The sequence below is a fragment of the Cygnus olor genome, chromosome 27 (genome assembly GCF_009769625.2).
Source record: "Cygnus olor isolate bCygOlo1 chromosome 27, bCygOlo1.pri.v2, whole genome shotgun sequence".
Lineage (NCBI taxonomy): Eukaryota > Metazoa > Chordata > Aves > Anseriformes > Anatidae > Cygnus > Cygnus olor.
The window spans coordinates 164,530-183,421 of NC_049195.1; the positions used below are offsets into that span (position 1 = coordinate 164,530).

Consider the following 18,892-nt stretch of genomic DNA (forward strand, 5'->3'; position numbering starts at 1 on the left):
AAAAGCCTTTAGGAAGGATTCCCCAGAGTAAACTTCTCCGCTTCCTTTAGCTATGTCTTTCTGGGGCCTCGGCACATCCAGGAATCTACTATAAAGCCTCTATTATTTAGGATATTGGGCTAAATATAAATATAAAGATACCTCAAAAGTGCTTCTTCCCTCACCAACAACCGGACCAATGTGCACCAAGTATAAATGACTTTGCAAAATAGAACAGAAGTCACATTTATTGTGTAAAAAGAAAATAAAGAAATGTACAAATGCTTCAAAATGCCAAAGTAGGAAAAGGACCCTTGTAAGCTCACACGTCCACACAGTGCATTGCATTTTTATAACCTTCCAATGTTACTTTACAGTTTCCCCCAAGGTATTTCCTGAACCTGAGAAAATAAATCACATTATTTCCGCATTCTACATCAGCTGCCTCTCTAAGAGCTTTGCTCCAAGCTTTGTTTTCCACCACTGCTTTCCGTCTTCTGCCTTCTCACTCTGCTGTGTCAGATGGTGCCTTCTTCCTCCTTATCTTCTTCCTCCATGACATTGATGGGAATATAGCCCCCTTCCTTGGGCAAGCACCAGCACCAGCCTGCACCGCTCAGATCCACTGCCCCAAAGCTGAAATCACGTATCTCCAACATCTTGAAGTCCACGGAGTCCAGCTTGGAATACATCTCATTGAGCTTTTGCCAATACAGCCAAGCCATCACAAGGCCGACCACCTGCAAAATGCATGTGTTAAAGCCACTATGGGCATGCAAAACATTTCTGAAGGTCTTCCCATGCAAGAGGAGCTGTCACTCAAATTTTCAAACCTGGGCACGAGATGGGAGAGAACAAGATGCAGTAACATGAGCTGACAAAGCAGTGGACACATTGCTAAACTTGTTAACAGCTGTGTCCACCTCGTGAATTTGCACATTGGCCCTGACAGTGGAACATGTTGGATGTTGTTGCAAGCACTGCAAAGAGAGTGGCACAGGTCCAGGTTCTTGCTAAAATTAAGATATTGCTGTGAGCACAGTGCCACTTGGGTTATTTCCCAATAACCCAAGCTGGCTGTCAGGGAAAAAAAAAAATCTGATCTTGGGTTTGGGCTTAGATTTGATTTTCAGATCTTTAGGAAGGAAAAGAGAAGCATTTCAAAAAGCACAAGATTTCAAGTCCATTGCTTTGATTTTGCCTGACATTTCCTTTGCAGTGATATTGTGTGGTGGCTATGAACAAAATGCCAGTGAGAGAATGGATTGGATGATAAGCAGTCACAAGACATTATTTGCAGAACAGACACTGATGAGGGGAATGGTGACAATCAGCATGTTCAGCACAAGGTGCCTATTTTGCACTACCCCTTTATCTATCTTAATTTCAGCAAATGGCACTTTCCTTAGAAATAAGGTTTATTCCCTATAGGGAAGATGCTCTGGGATATTGCAGAGGTCAATATCCAGGATACAAACAGTGCAGTTTTACACATGATGTTTTCAATGAACCAGGCTGGGATGGATAAAGACAACATTGTCTTGAGCCCTGGGGCTTTTCTGTTCATTTTTGAGGCTAATAGAATGAGCGCTAACAATGTTTTCTACATAGCAAAGAGTAAATAAATAAGCAAACTGCACTTGTACCATTCATCAACTGGCATCTCCTGCTGTATTGCAAGACATTGCTTTTGGAGCTGAAAAATGTTATCAATCATTTACTGGGTCCTAATTGACCAGTTAAATAGTCTGGAGAGTGGGAACATTAAGAGAAAGATAAATGGGGTTAGCAGCAAAAGGTTGTAATGCATCTTAAATTAGGGATCATTTTATCCCAAAATGAAAAGGTAAACATGTTTGCCAAGAGGAGGCAACCTCCACAGGGGAAAAAGCAAATCACCTAAGTGTCACCTGGTGACCTGAAAGCAAACAGGCAAACATGAACAGCATCGGCATTCATTAATTTGCCTTTCCGAGATGGAGAAATAACCCTGCCATCTCCACTAGCAGCTTGCACCTTGCACAGAAGAAACCTCAAAACCACTCAATATTTGTTTTTCCTTCCCAAATTCACCTGCAGGTCGATCCCGAGGGGACCCCTCCACCCCCAGGACTGACAGTTCTTTTTTCAATGAGAAATGGGGAAAACTATGTCCATTCAGATGCTCTCCCAAGAGGGAAAGGCCTCCCTGCCCTAAGTTTGAGCTTGCCCAATTCCCACTTTCCTAATTGCACTAATCCTCAAAGAACTTCCTGCTTGTTTTACGTTCCACCTAATTATTGCAAGCAAAAGGTATGTTTATTCCCTTGATAACAGGATTAATCACTGAAATAACAGATAGGGTGAAGGAGGCTGATGTGTGGTTAAGGCTAGCAGGGCTTTCTCTGATTGCAGGAATTGCAGAAGTACTGGATTAATGCCATTAGGGTTCTTTGCTGGGAAATAAGACTGCAGAGAGTGAAAGAAAATTTGAACTCTGGAACTCCTTTTCTTGTTCAAATGGCCTGAAATCAGGTTATCTCACAGCCCTGGTAACTTCTGTTTATGTAGCTGTGTAGCTCCCTGCTGCCCTTGAAATATTCACTGCTGTGATGCATTCTATATGTCTATTTCAGCAGGCAACTTCCTCCCAAATACTCTAAGAAATGACTTCAGCCTGCGTAGAGAGATAATATTCATTCCTAATAACATGCACAGCACCAGAATGGTGCTGTGCAACCTTGTGGTTGCCCATGATCCAGCTTTCTTGCGGAGAAGCAAAAATAACAAAATATGACTTTGTCATGGAAACACCAGCAAGGGTGCTGCTTTCCTAACGCATATATGTCCTCCTCTTCAGTCCCTCAGAGCTGCAGAAACCTCTAGGCAGGGGTGCAGGAGGCCATGGCAAGGCTGCATGATGCTTGGAGACAGCTTCATCTATCCAGTAACTTGAGGGAGAGCCCAGAGCAACTGCTCCAACATGAGTTTGGAAAATAAGCTTGTGCTAATTCATATTCAACAGCAGATCTTTTAAGGATTTAAAAAGTTTTAAAATAATATGCAAATTTATGTCTAGCTTTAGCATTATCTACTTCCATTAGCATGCTATCACTGGACAGATTAAAAATGCACTGCTGTGCTGTGAAAGGACCAAGAAAACTGAACCCTTTGAAATGACAAATTTTAAGACTAGGGTGTCATTTTTCCTCCATGAACCAAACAGTAATTCAGAAAAAGATTAGTGTTTACAGTAAGTTTAATGCAAATGGATCCTGTTCTGCAAAACCAGCTAGATTCAGGGACATACTGCTGGAAACATCTCTCTTCCTCCTCTCCTCCTGATGGCAAAGTGACGTTCCAGGTACCATGGGACACAGCATCCTAGTGAAACTGAGGATTTCTTTAAATGAATAAAAATACCCCAAGTCCTCAGTCAGCAGCCTGTATCCCCTAGCCTTTGCTCTCTGCTAAGTTATGAACCAAATTCCATTCCAGCCCAGCTCTAAATATCCTCTTTCACTTATTGAAAATAGAAAAAGCTGTCAGGAATATAGATGCATTCAATATCCCTGGCATCAAGGGCACCATGTTTTCCAGAAGTAAAGAGACTTCTAACGTGAGAGCTGATTTTATTTCATTGCAATATGAAGGAAGGCTTTATTACAGAGGAGCATTTGACCAAAAGGTATGAAGCATCAGGCAAAAAAATAAAAAAATTAAAAGCTGCTCTTCTCCTTGCCTTCCTCCACCTTGTAATGATAACTGCGACTGAACAAGAACAGAACTGCTTGGAAGTTACTGCTTATGGATCACTTAATGTAATAAAATTACACGTTCTTTCTGGCTGGCATTCAGCAAAGTACAGAAACCACTACTGCCTGGGAAGGTCTCTATTCTGCCACTTTTTGAGCTTTTTGCAGGGGGATTCAGATGCACAGGCTCTGCATGGCGTACAATTTCATCAAGTGGGTGCTCTTACAGATACAGCTGTTTGCATGAAATAAATCCAAAGAACTTTGAGGGAATCAATAAGGCATGCAGACCCACTAGGCAGTTGTGATATGATAGAAAAATATCATTTTGCAGTGATTACAATACATTGCAATTTGCATTGATAATGATATTTATGCTTTCATAGAATTATAGAATCATAGAATATCCTGAGTTGGAAGGGACCCACAAGGATCATCGAGTCCAACTCCTGGCACCACACAGGTCTACCCAAAATTCAGACAATATGACTAAGAGCACAATCCAAACACTTCATAAACTCCGACAGGCTTGGTGCCGTAACTACGTCCCTGGGGAGCCTGTTCCAGTGTGTGACAACCCTCAGAGAAGAACCTCTTCCTGATATCCAGCCTGAACCTCCCCTGTCGCAGCCTGACACCATTCCTGCAGGTCCTATTGCTGGTCACTAAAGAGAATAGATCGGCGCCTGCCCCTCCACTCCCCCTCGTGAGGAAGTTGTAGACTGCGACGTCTTCCCTCAGCCTCCTCTTTTCTGGGCTGAACAGGCCAAGTGACCTCAACTGCTCCTTGTATGTCTTCCCCTCTAGGCCCTTCACCATCTTCATCGCCCTCCTCTGGACACTCTCCAATAGTTTCACATCGTTTTTGTTCTGTGCTGCCCAGAACTGCACACAGTACTCGAGGTGAGGCCGCACCAGTGCAGAGTAGAGTGGGACAATCACTTCCCTCGACCGACTAGAAATGCTGTGCTTGATGCACCCCAGGATACAGTTGGCCCTCCTGGCTGCCAGGGCACACTGCTGGCTCATATTCAACTTGCCGTCAACCACAACCTCCAGATCCCTCTCCAGGGGGCTGCTCTCCAGCGTCTCGTACCCCAGTCTGTACATATAGCCAGGGTTGCCCTGTCCCAGGTGCAGGACCCGGCACTTGCTCTTATTAAACTTCCTGCAGCTGGTGATTGCCCAGCTCTCCCATCTGTCCAGATCTCTCTGGAAGGCCCTTCCACCCACAATAGAGTCAACAACTCCTCCCAGTTTAGTATCATCAGCAAATTTACTCAAAACACCTTCTAGTCCTACATTCACATCATTTATAGAAACACTGAAGAGGACTGGCCCTAAAATGGAGCCTTGGGGGACCCCACTGGTGACCAGCCGCCAGCCTGATGCAGACCCATTTACCACAACCCTTTGAGCCTTACCCGTCAGCCAGTTATTCACCCATCGTATGATGTTTTTGTCCAGCTGTATGCTGGACATTTAGTCCAGTAGGATCCTATGGGAAACTGTCAGTTTCAAAAAGCTTTACTGAAATCCAAAAAGATCACATCAGCTGGTTTCCCTTGATTGACTAGATGGGTGATCTTATAATAAAAGGAAATCAAGTTAGTCAAACATGACCAACCCCTCGTGAACCCACATTGGCTGGGACCAATGACTGCATTGTCCCCCAGGTGCGCTTCAATAACTTCAAGGAGAACCTTCTCCGTATTTTTACCAGGCACTGACATGAGACTGACAGGCCTGTAGTTGCCACGGTCCTGTTTCTGGCACTTCTTGAAAATTGGTAGAACATTTGCCAGCTTCCAGTCAGCTTTCCGCAGCACCTAAAACTGGGGATTTTTTGCAGTGACACCTATGGAAAAAACACGCTGCAGATGATATTATTTGAGAATTAGCGCCTTTGTTCCCACCTGAACACTGCAGGAGGAAGCCCACAAAGGCTTGCATGTGCATATCCTTCCTGCACCCCTCCCTTTGCAAGCATTTCTCCACACTGGCATATGCTGCCCATGTTGTCATCTGCTCCCCAGACACCTTGCACCAGAATCAGGACAGGAAACTTTGCCAAATGAAAGCACCACAAAGCAAGGCAAGTCCTTAGGGCCGTGCAGATACCTGGATTATTATATTTTAACCCAGTAGGCACACAACATTGCACCAGAAAGGACATAGCTGGTAGCTTTTTAAAAATAAATAAAGAAATAAATGTCTAAATGCAGAGCAGAACAGAAACAGGGCAGATACCCACTGCCAATTCCCACGTCTCTGCCTCCTCCCAGCTGCAAATGAGTAGCTTTGAGATGATCCAAACCAGCATCTTGCAGCAAAGACCAACCACAGCCAAAGACCTTTTGGGGTTAAACAGTGCTTTGGGACTTGCCTGGAAAGCAACAGATGAACTTTGCCCCAACCACCCGATTTGGGTAGAACAACTTCATCTTCCTTTTGAACCACCAAAATGGAACGGGTGAGTGGGACATCTGCCATCAGCAAGGGCCAGCCATAAACTCTCCCATCCAACCCAAGTAGCTGAAGAAAATTTATGTCTGTCGGAAAGAAAAAACCTAACTGCTTCAAAGCACAAATTCTCAGGGACTTTGTCTCTGGCTGTGGGTGCTGTACAATGACTACAAGCTGCCTGGGAGGATGGAAAGAAGATGGATAGAATTCATTCACCACTTGCTCCTATATTTTTGGCTATCTATTCTGCTCTCTAAGAGCAATTTTACAGCTGTAACAGAAATGTCTCATCCCCCCCCCACCCCGACAAATGAGGACAGGGCTAAAGATGACAAGGGCAGTTTTTTATATCCTCCCACCACACTTAATCAAAAGTCCCCACGACTCTTGGGGAGAGGAACTTCCCTGTTCCAGCACAAACGTGCGGGGACAAGCAGACAGGAAAGGGCAGTCCTTTTTTCTTTTTTTTTTTGGTTTGTTTAACTTGAAGATCCAATTACAAATTCTCATTTAATTCTCATTTAAACCCAAAAGGTTTCCATGAATGTTTGGAAGTTGGTGTGTCTGCCTCGCTCTGAAACACATGTGAATTTTCTCTATGCAAAACAGCAAAAGCTCAGCAAGCAAATTAAAACCATATTATTTTGTCCAGTAATTATATTTCTAGCTAACTTAGAATAGTGACACTAATTATAACTGGGCACTGTATCATGATTAAGCTATGGGTGTCTGCCTGTCTGTCTGAGCAGGGACACCAGGGCACTGTCTGATGATGTTTCCTAATCATTGCTCCAGAAAGTAAATAGCTATTGCACCTGACACAGCGAATGTGTCACTACATTCACTGCTATTACTCCAAGGCATGAAAAGCTGACATATTACAAGAGATAACCAGAAAAAGTTGGAAATCAATGGTCTGGTGGTCTCAGTGCCTGTTCACTACTCGTTTTTCGTTTTTCTGATGGCAGTGAAACATTCTGGTTCTCACTTCAGCGTGATCTGTCACAGATATAACCTAATATTGAGGTTCTTGGGATCAACACATCAACATCTTTCCCCTTGAAGCTGACAGCAGCATTTGGGAAGCTGAGGGGTCCTGCATCTCCCATCACCAACGCTGCCTTCCTTAACCCATTTCAAACAAGATAGCGTCAGTCCTAATTACCAATTTCCTGCCAATATCATAAGACCAAAATTGAATTAATACAGAGGTTTGGGATACTTCAACACAACTAATTATAATTACGTCTCTTCCCACACTAGGGTAAGCTAAATGTATAGAAGTATTTGAGGCTACATGCCAATTCCTGTGGTTCTGGTATGGTACAAAGACCTGAGCTAGACATGAACAATGTATTTCTATCTCCCACGTAGGTGCCATAAGATTTAGAACAAAGTTCTTCGCTGCCCAGCTCCATCCTTGACGAGGTGCAGATTTGCTCACTGTCTCTTGGTGGTTCTACCTGTTCTTTCAGGTAAAACCTTTATGCAGGAAGAATAGGTCTCAACAAGGCAGATATGACTGAAATTTGATTGCTATATCCTCCTTATTTGGAAATACTCATGTATTGATGGCTCATATGCAATCTCTTCCACATCTGGCAAAAGGAAGTGCGCTCCAAGTCAACATCATTTTTGGAAGCAAAGGAAGTGAGGGCTCAGTGCTCATCCTGATATTATACAACAAGAGGTCTGGAAAATTGCAGATGTTTTCCCTTAGGGGTGTACATATTCTTCAGGAGATCAGCAGTTTCATTTGGGGTGGAAAGGTTTTACTGTGGGCCTGTGCAGACCACTCAAAAGGAGCTCAGCTCCTTTAGTTGCTTTTTCCTGGGCAATCAATCATGCAAAGCTCAATGTGGCTTTTGCTCGACAAAGGCAAAAAATAAAGATGGCACATACAAACAAAATGATGCTCAAGGACCCTTGCAGGGCGAGGGACATTAACCATGTCCCACTGCATCACGCTCCTGGTAAAATCAACTCTGGGCATGGAGGAAATAATCCATCAGCCCAATGAGTGTCTTCTGCAAGCAAAATTTTCTGCAAGAAAACACTTTTTCACTCAAAAATTGCTGGCTGCGCAGCTATGAGCCTGGCTATGGAAGTCCTCTCTCATTTGGGTGGCTGTAAATCTGAATGGATCATGCTAAAAAGAATAGCTGAACCATTTCAAGGTGTCCCAGAGTTAATAAAGTAAAAGGCAAATATTTGTCTTTTATTGGCTCTCCCTTTCATGAATTAGTATTTATCAGCAGGGTTCTCACAGAGGTCACAGACTGCAGACAGAAAAATACTTTTTACTCTCCTTTTCCACTTCTTTCAGCATACATCAGTTGCTTGAGAATATATTGCCTTCCAGCCCCTGGAGCAGCTTAGATATTAAAAAGAAAACAAAATACAAAATAATTGAGAATGGGAAAGGGAAGGGGAAGGGAAAAGGGATGGGGAAGAGGAAGGGGAAGGGAAAGGGAAAGGGGGAAGAGGAAGGGGATAAGGAAGTGGAAGGGAAAGAGGATGGGGAAGGGGACGGGGAGGGGAGGGGAAAGGGGAAGATGGAAGGGAAAGGGAAAGGAGAGGAGGGGAGGGGAGGGGAAAGGGGAGGAGAAGGGAGGGAAGGGGAAGCGAGGAATGCTGACTGAGAGAGCATCATGGTACGCAAAGGGGAAAAAGCAAAGCACAAGGTTACTTGGTTTATTTTAACTACAAATGCACACTGTAAACCCCTCGGATAATCTTACTAGAAGCAGGGAAAGTAGGGATGCAGCCACTAAAACAACAAATTTACTTGCTTCACTACACCTTCTGAGAGACCTGGGTTGCTTCATAATTAAACACTAGTAGTACAAGGCCACAATGTGAATTTGCCACTGACTGCCAGCAGCTAAATTAAAACACATTTTTGATACTGATACGAAATGCATCACAGTTTAGTTTCAGTCTGCAGCTTGGCTGAGAAGGGCAAAGAGACAGGATTGTTACTAAAGAATGAAACAGGGAAAAAAGAGAAAACTAAAGGTACTCTCAAAAGCAGAAAAACAATTGAGTTGGTGCATTCATGCTTCACTCTGAATGAAGTAAGAAAAATGAACACAATCATATCCTCACTCTCAAAACAAGCTTGATGTTTCTTGATGGCTTGCTTAAAAAAGGCAGAGACATCCATGATTTAAGAGTGATCTTAAAATTAGAGACTCCCTATCACCTGCACCAGCCAGGAGGGTGGTTGGTGACATTCCCAGGCAAGACTTCTCCCTGCTTTCTCACTTACTTGATCAATTCAGTACCTGTTTTACAGCTTCCCCAAACCCAATTAGATAAACGTTAGAATGTATGAGAAAACAAAGCCAAGCCTTGTGCCATTAGGTCTCTTATGTATAAATTTCAGAAATAAATAAATAAGTAAATTCAAGGACTTCCCCCATTATGGAAAATCAAAATATGGTGGTTTCCCACATCTGAGTAGGATGGAAAGCCTAATTATTACTAACAGCAATAATTGCTCAGACATGCTTTCTATGGGCAATCTACGGCAGCCAAAATTTTTCTTGGGTGCTTCCTTCTGTGTAAGAAGGGCCAGAATATTGCTTACCCCAAATACAAGCACAAATCTTGGCACTTGGGTGACGAACACCAGCCAAGCTCAAAATTCCACCTATGAGCCCTTGAGCTGCTCATCATCACAGGCGAGGCTGAAATTTGTTCCTAAGGAAAGTTACACTTCTAGGAAAATTGGGCAAAACCCAAAGCTGGACTTGGGATGTGGATTTTGGTTCCAACCTTCTTCCTGGCATCCTGCAAGCTTTCCATCAAGGTGGTTTGCAGCTATTTTTGAGATTAACACAAGTGCACAGTGAGGCATATGTCCTGTGCAGAACATGACAAATACCTAATGACCAAAGATGAGACATGCTAACATGTTCATTCAAGCCAAGGTTCAAGACGCTATCACCTCTCCATGTCAGCGGTGCTCTCCCCTTTTCCACTCCAACTGGCAATTCAAGGACAATATTCTCACCCTGGCTTTCCAATGGCAGCTGCTGGGGATGAATCTGTTTCTAGACTGACAGTTCTTGGCAACAGAGATGGCCATTTGTAACTTAATTCCCTCCAAAACTTGACAGCATCAAATCCAATTTATATTTAAAACCTGGAAATCATGAGCAGATGGGAAGAACACAATTCTCCAACTGAAGAGCATTTAACGGCATGCCAGAAAAATCACAATGCTTGCTCGAAAGCACTTGATATTCATCAAGGCTCAGCGATTATTGCCATTTCTGGTTTGTCTCCCTATCCTTCCCAATTAAAAGCGTCATGCTGGGAGGTTAATGGGTAATGCAACAGGAAGCTCCTGTAATGGGCTCTAGACATCCTGCAAGGCAGATGGTAATGGTAACCTCTATTATGGCACATTCTCACCCCATTTCTGTGCCCATTTGTATTGGGTTTATGTGGCAAGGTTCTGGGGGTTGCAGGGGTGGCCTCTGTGAGAAGAGTCCTGAAGCTGCCCCATGTTAGATAAGAGTCAGTTCCAGACAGCTCCAAAGGGACCCGCTGCTGCCCAGAGCCAAGCCAAAAAGCGATGTTGGTTGCACCTGTGTGAGAGCCTACTTAAGTAAAGGAAAAAAACCTGCTGTGCAACAGCAGCAGCTGTGCAGCTGGGAGAGCAAGGAATGAGAAACAGCCCCTGCAGTCCATGGTGTACCACGGCGGAGCAGATTTCCATGCTGCAGCCTATGAAGGAGGCCACAGTGGAGCAGGTGGATCTGCCCTGAAGGAGGCTGTGGCCTGTGGAAAACCCCCACAGGAGCAGGCTCTGGGCTGGAGCTGCAGCCCGTGGAGAGCAGCCCACGCAGGAGCAGGGGACCTGGCAGTAGCTGCTGCCTGTGGGGGACCCAGGTTGGAGCAGTTTGCTCCTGATGAATGGACCCTGTGTTACGGACCCATGTTTGAGCAGTTCTTGAAGAGCTGCTGCCTGTGGGAAGCCCATGCAGGATCAGTTTGGGAAGGATGGCATGCCATGGGAGGGACCCCACGTTGGAGCAGGGGAAGAGAGTGACCAAGAAGGAGCAGCGGAGATGAAGCACTAGGGACTGACCACAGCCCCCGTTTGCCCATTCCCCTGTGCCGCCTGGGGGGAGGACGTTGAAGAGGGTGGATGGGGGGAAGGTGTTTTTAGCTTGTTATTAGTTCCTCACTGCTCTAGCTTGTTAGTAATAGGTAATAAATTTCTCTTATCTCCCTATGCTGAGTCTGTTTTGCCCATGACAATAACTCTGGAGTGATCTCCCTGTCCTTATCTTAGCCCTTGAGCCCTTTCCATCATATTTTCTCCCCCTTTCCATTTGAGGGGGGGAGTGAGAGAGCAGTTGTGGTGGAGCTCAGCTGCCCAGCTGAGTAAAACCACCACACCATTGCATTTCCTGCTGGTAGCACAGTAGAAGTTTCTTGCTCATCTGCACACCGTGGAGGAAGCACTTTACAAATGCAGAGCATTGCAGCTAGGATTGGGCATACACTGAGCCCCTGTCTCCCCTTTTTTTTTTTTTTTTTTTTTTTCTTTCAGGCCATCTGAGACATCAAGGAGAAATCCTTTTCAATCCTTTGAAAAATTAGCTCAGTTTGTCACGTGTTTCCCAAGCAGCTTCTATTTATTCAACCAGTATTCTACATTTCACTGCAAGTAGAAACCCAGGAAAAAAAAAAAATCACTTCCACTTAGATAAAACACCATATCTGATGAAAGCATCACCAAGTACATCCAGTGGCAAACCCAAAGTTACATCCAGGGAGAAAAAAAGAAAGCTTTCACATGCAAGATTTGAAGAAAATGCATATAAAATAAAAATAAATGCAATCAACACCAACACAACAAAGATAATTCTGGAGTTTCACCTCCTTGCTAGCACAGTGGCAACAGCATTGCAAAGGGGTAGCCCCTGCTGTGACCCAAAGTTTCTCTCCATATCCAGCATCCATGATAGAGAGCTTAATGACTTGTGCTGCAAAATTGCCTGGATCATCCGGCATTGTTAATGGCAAATAGCTCAAAAATGGATTTCATGATGTACGGCAAACCTGGCTAAATTTACGATTACTGTTTATTTTTGTTAATATTTATGTTCTATTTGAAGAGAGCTGTAAAAACAAATGTAAAAGGATTTGCTGGGCTAGCATAGACATTCCTTGATTTTAGACACTATTACTTGAACATTAATTAAATTTTATGAGTATATTATTAGAGAGCCAGCATTTTGCTAAAGTTGCTTTAAAAGTGCTGTGACATTTCACACCCAAGACACAGATTTCAGATGTAAAGGTAGTGGCGAAAAATACCTAAAACCAAATTGCTTTCCTCCTCCAGAATGGAGATAGAAGGCAAGATGATGCTGACCAGATTCACCACCTACCTGGGGAAGAAGCATGGAGCAAACGATGCCCAAAGTGGCCTCAAAGTTGTCTTTAAGCCACAGCCCGACGGCATGGATGCAGCCTCGCACGTGGATGACATTAAGCAACTCCAGGCGCTGGAAGCAGATTGAAAAGAAGCACCACCATTTTAATTTAGATGGTGCACTTGGAAGAAGATGCTATTTCTTGTGTTTGCTCCTTCCCGCAAGCCAAAGGAGTGTCATGACAAACATTTGGGAACTGATTTATTGGATTTGATATTTTCCTGGGTTTTCTTGCCAAAACACAGTCCCTTAAAGTTACAGGTCATACTGCAGCTCTCTGCCGTGATACAACCCACAGTCACCCCTGAGGGCCTCAAAAGCAGCTTCTCTGCTACCACCAAGCCTCAAATCACAACTCAGAGCCAGCATTTCCTGGGACTCATCCAGTAGAGAGCTCATTACTCTCAGAAATGCCATACCAAAGCCTGCAGAGACTACATAAATGAGACTGCTCACACTCTGCAAGCCTGTGCAGGGATGCTAGTGAAAAGAAATAAAAATAAATTTATATACAGCTGCAGTAACAGCTGTCCCTGGTGGGGAAGAGATTCCCACTGTGAGGCAGGGTTTCCATGAAGATAACCATTTTTTTTAAATGGTTTCAGGAAGGGTTTCACAAAAAAATACTGTACATAGGAAGGAAAAAGCAAAAGTTACCTCTTTATCGAGTGTCCTGTATCCACATAGCGTGTTTATGACTTCTCCAGGGACCTGTGGACAGAGAATTAGTGCAAACTTAGGTTGGAGGAAACCAAAGGGGACATTAAAAAAAGAAGAAAAATAATAAGAAATAGAAAAGCTTGCCCGGTTGCCTTGACCATTCAGCATAGCACAAGGCAAACAGTTAGCCTCAAACTTCATTTTGTTACCATTTAATCCTTTTTCCTCAAATGCATTGCTGATATTGTGGATGCCAGCTTGGCTTGGGCCAGCAATAAGTTGCTTTTTGAAAAATTATTCTTTTAAACTACTTGTCTCTCTGGTTTCTGCCATTTCAGAGTCTGCTCAGCATTCCCCTATCCAGTGATATGGGAATGTCCAGTGATTTGAGCTGAAAGCAACTCCACGTTGTGTGAGAATTTAGTAAAGTGGTTCTTTAAAATGGTACCTTGATTTTCTCCTTGTTTAATTCCAGCCACTTTTTCTCACATATTCAGTCATGTTTCTCCTTCTTAAAAAAAATGTAATTTCACCAAGATTAAATGTATTTAGTTCTACAGAAATCAAGGGGGAATTTCCCAAAAGTCTCCCAGCACTTTGGGGAGAAACCCAAGGATTTTAGGATCCACAATGCTTAGACCTTTGTTGGCCCCCCAAAAAAAAAAAAAAGCATTTCAAAAGTTGCAGAAATCCCAGCCAAATACTGCTATTCAGTAGCTCTATAAAATTAAATCAAACCAAATTCCTCTGCTTCCATCAGGATGTTAGAGGATACATTTTTGAATTGATTACAACATTTTTTAACACCAGTTACAAAACCCATTCTTGCTCATCCCAGAAAAAGCAAAGCTATGAGGTAGCTCCAGAACACCCTGAGCTAGCTGGGTACTTTGCACCTCTCAGGATTGATCTATCTTTATTTATTTATTTATTTATTTATGGCTTATTTCATGAATAAAACAGCAGCTTCCGTAACACCATGTATTTCTAAAGGGGCCTCATACCCATGAAATAATAACATGCTGAAATTATTACACTTTCAGTAAGATGACTTTGATAACCAGTAAAAGCTCCTGAACAACAAAACAAAAACTTCCTGTGCTTTAGAGGCACAGAGATGAAAAAGAGAAATGTGCACATTTAGGGATAAATTATACTTTCCTGCAAGACACAGCATAAAAGAAATGTGCACCTTCAGACAGACTCCAGCCATAAAGCTGCAGCTTGTTCCTTCCGTAATTGGCAGGGAAATTATTCCAGCAATACACTACCAAGAGCATCTGTACCTCTGTACATTACTGACAGGGCTATCAAAAAAACCCACAAACCACAACCATCTCTCACCACTTCAATACACTATTTATAAACTGGGCATAGTTAAGGAGAATAATTAGTCCTTGTGCATATTAAAGGCTTGTGGGGACATCCAGAGATCAGCAGCAAAATGCCCACTAGAACTTCTGGGGAGGTCTCATGCTACATTGGGACCATGAAACAGGAAGCCCTCAGAATAAGGAGAATTTGCGACATTCCTAAGGCACATGCTGTTGCCAATAGTGGTATAAAGGAATATGCACATGATCCAGGAACCATGTATTTGGTTTTCATTAAAAAAAAAAAAAAAAAAAAAAAAACACCAACAACAAAACAAAACAACCAAACAAAAACAAATAACAAACAAAGAAAAACTAAAGCATTGTTCTTGGCAGCTTTCAGTTATCCTTGCTTTTCAGACTCACTTCCATGGACATCATGGGATCCTTGCTGGTGAAACATCATAGCTTTCTATAGGACTTACCCATTTGAACAACATCTGTCTATGGTGCAAATTCATCACCAATTTTCTTCCTTCTTGCATCAAATAATGAAGGGTTTCTCAACCATCTCCAATTCTGACCATCCACTTGAGTAATTCCCTCAACAGCTTGTATTTGGGTGAAGTGTGGAAAAGTGAGTTTTTAGCCTTGATTTATCTTTGTTATTGTCTTGCATGGAAGTGAAAGTCCGAGCGGAACTGATATTTCTAACATAAAAACCGGCAGATGTCCTTAGTCTTCCCAAGTGAATTTTGATGCCTTCAGAGATCACAAAACAGCAACAAATGCAGACGTTTAAAACCCACCAAGGGCAGAGGACTGCAATGCTTGCACTTTTCTTTTAACCAACAGTTTCCCCCCTACCAAAATCAGATATTTCACGAGGGGTTCAGAGACACTGTGCTTGGCAGAGGCACAGCTACCCTGTGCCTTCCACAGGAGAAGGCCTAACTGCAATGGAAAACCATTTAGAAAAGTATTTAGTGATGAGGATACTGTCTTAGCAACATTTTGTTGCAAAAGAAGAAAAGGGTTTCTTGCCCTACAAACTGGTTTATTTAAACTGGTTGGTACAAGGGTTATTCACAGTGGAGAGACCATTGTGGTTCAGCACAGATAAATTCATAGAATCATAGAAACACGAGGTTGGAAAGGACCTACAAGATCATCTAGTCCAACCGTCCTTCTATCACCAACACTACCCACTAAGCTACTAAATCATATATCATAGCACTTTGTCCAGGCGCTTCCTGAACACTGCCAGGGACAGTGACTCCACCACCTCCCTGGGCAGGCCGTTCCAGCACCTGACCACTCTTTGAGATAATTTTTTTTCCTGATATCTAATCTAAATCTCCCCTGGCTCAACTTGTGGCCATTTCCTTGAGTCCTGTCATTTGTTATCTGGGAGAAGAGGCCAACCCCCTCCTCATCACAACCTCCCTTCAGGAAGTTGTAGAGCGCAATGAGGTCTCCCCGAGCCTCCTCTTTTCCAGACTAAACAATCCCAGCTCCCTCAGCCACTCCTCACAGGACTTGTGCTCCACACTCCTCACCAGTGTTGTTGTCCCTCCCTGGACACGTTCCAAGGCCTTGACATCTTTCTTGTAGTGAGGGGCCCAAAACTGAACACAGTACTCAAGGTGTGGCCTCACCAGAGCTGAGTACAGGGGGATGATCACCTCCCTGGTCCTGCTGGCTGCACTATTCTTGATACAAGCCAGGATACCATTGGCCTTCTTGGCCACCTGGGCACACTGCCGGCTCATGTTCAGTTGAGCATTGATCAACACTCCCAGGTCCCTTTCCTCCTCACAGTCTTCTAGCCACTCTGCCCCAAGCCTACAGTATTGCATGAGGTTATTGCGGCCAAAGTGCAGGACTCAGCACTTGGCCTTGTTGAACCTCATCCCATTCGCCTCAGTCCAGCAGTCAGCCTATCCAGATCCCTCTGAGGGGCCACCCTACCTCAGGCAGATTGACACTACCTCCCAACTTGGTGTCATCTGCAAACTTACTGAAGGTAAACTCAACCCCCTCATCTAGTCATCAATAAAGATATTAAACAAGGCAGGCCCCAGTACCGACCCCTGGGGGATACCACTTGTGACGGGATGCCGGCTGGACTTAACTCCACTAACCACTACCCACTGGGCACAGCCCTCCAGCCAGTTCTTTACCCAGAAAAGAGTATACCAGTCCAGGCCACTGGCAGCCAGTTTCCCCAGGAGAATACTGTGGGAAACATACACATGCCAAGTGTGGCCTTTAGTTATCCCTCCAACTGCAGGGCCAAGGCAAAATCTTCTCTTCAGCCTTTAAGTAGCATATTTTGGAGGAAAGGATTTTGAATAGGGTTTGTACATTGCTCAGAACAACATGGTATGTCCAGAGCATCATAGACAGGTACCGTCTTCATCCTGAGGTGCTTTTCCCATCTTCTCAGCCTGCAAGGAAAACCTCCACAACAACTTTGCAATTTCAGGTAACAACTATACTGAGACTTGCAATAGCAATTATGCAATTATTATTATAATGCAATTATGCACTTATTATTAACATGCAAATATGTTTTTTATTATTTTTTATTTTTATTATTTTTTATTCTGTTGTTAAAAATATTTTTATTAGCTTGTTCTGTGCCACAGAGAGTGAAAAATTTCCAAGGGATCTTGCTCTCCTGACCCATTTAATATACTATTGATATTGTATAGCGATGGATTCTTAAACAAAAGCAGTGCCAAAAAAACAAATAAATGAAGAAAGAGGCCACATCTATCTACCTGGTTACTGCTCTTGCCAAGAAAGAGTTTCATTCCATGTGGAGATTTAGATTCATTTGGCAAGGTCTCACTTTCAATAAAACCTCTCTGGCAGTCAGAGACACATTCACAGGCTTTAACTCTGGAAAAAAATGTACAGAATTTGCCATCAACATTCCCTCCCAGGGGCTGGAGTCCTTTGCTAGAGCATCCTCCAGACATGGCTCATTAAAATGTGAAGCCAGAAAGTCGCCTTATTTCTTATCCCACTATATTACACATCTGTGATTTTTATAACTTGAACAGTGCCTGTCAGGCAAAGGTGTTCTGTTTCCCACATTGTTCCAACACACCACGGGGAGTGTAAAAATAATGAAAAATGCACCTGACTTTCTCCAACACATACTCACTACCAATAGAAAAGGACAACATATGAATTTCTAATTCAACTTCAGGAGCTGACAAAGATCCTTAATCAACACCCTGATTAGAGATAAAAATTATTTTTGCAGATGATTTGCATGTCATGCTTAGACCGATAATAAAACACCCCACAGTTCCTCTTTTTCCTTTAAAAAAATAAAAAAGCTAACAACAATAAGAGATTTATGCTATATTTTCCTTGTGGAATTCATAAAGCTTGGGGAATGGCCAGGTTTCAGAGGTAATGCTGCCTGTTGCTCTTAATTCCAAGGAGGTTTTGCCACTGGGATCATAGAATAATAGAGTATCATGAATTGGAAAGGACCCACAAATATCATTGACTCCAACTTCTGGCTCCACACAGGAGCACACAAAATTCAACCGTATTTGTAAGACCATTGTCCAAACACTTCTTGAACTCCAGCAGGAGTGACCACTTACCTGTTTCAGTGCCCGACCACCCTCCCGGTGAAGAACCTTTTCCTAATATCCAGCCTGAACCTCCCCTGCCACAGCTCCACGCCGTTCCCTCGGGTCCCATCGCTGTCACCAGAGAGCAGGGAGCAGCACCTGCCCCCCGCCTCGCTCCCCTTGAGAGGAAGCTGCAGGCCGCCCTCCGTCTCCTCTTCTCTGGGCTGAAGAAATCAAGTGATCTCAGCCACTCCTCCTCCATCTTCTCCTCTAGGCTTTTCACCATTTTTGTTGCCTTCCTTTGCATGCTCTCTCATAGTTTGATGTCCTTCTTTTACACTGGCACCCCAAACTGTGCACGGTGCTTGAGGTGAGGCTTCACCAGCACAGAGCAGAGCGGGACAGCCACTTCCTTGAGCAGCTGGCAGTGCTGTGCCTAAAGCAGCCCAGGGTACGGTCAGCCCGTTTGGCTGCCAGGGCACACTGCTGGCTCGTGTTCAACTTGCCGTCAACCAGAACCCCCAGATCCCTCTCCAGGGGGCTGCTCTCCAGCCTCCCGTCCCCCAGTCTGTATGCATAGCCAGGGTCACCCCGTCCCAGGTGCAGAATCCAGCGCTTGCTCTTGTTAAACTTCCTGCGGTTGGTGATTCATCAAGATCTCTCTGCAAGGCCTCTCTGCCCTC

The 18,892-nt window shown here is 43.8% G+C and overlaps 1 protein-coding gene across 4 annotated transcripts in view; it reads right to left on the bottom strand.

The window, feature by feature from the left end:
* Window positions 1–211: 211 nt before the first annotated feature.
* LOC121060574 (tetraspanin-15-like) overlaps window positions 212–18,892 on the bottom strand; it is a 68,225-nt gene continuing 49,544 nt past the window's right edge. For all 4 annotated transcript variants that reach the window (XM_040538483.1, XM_040538484.1, XM_040538482.1 and 1 more), the window contains 3 exons: window positions 13,295–13,348; window positions 12,593–12,709; window positions 212–719 (listed from right to left, as the gene is read on the bottom strand). In XM_040538483.1, coding sequence (XP_040394417.1) covers window positions 498–719; window positions 12,593–12,709; window positions 13,295–13,348 — 393 coding nt within the window. In that variant the 3' untranslated portion in view covers window positions 212–497. The remainder of the gene's footprint in view (window positions 720–12,592; window positions 12,710–13,294; window positions 13,349–18,892) is intronic.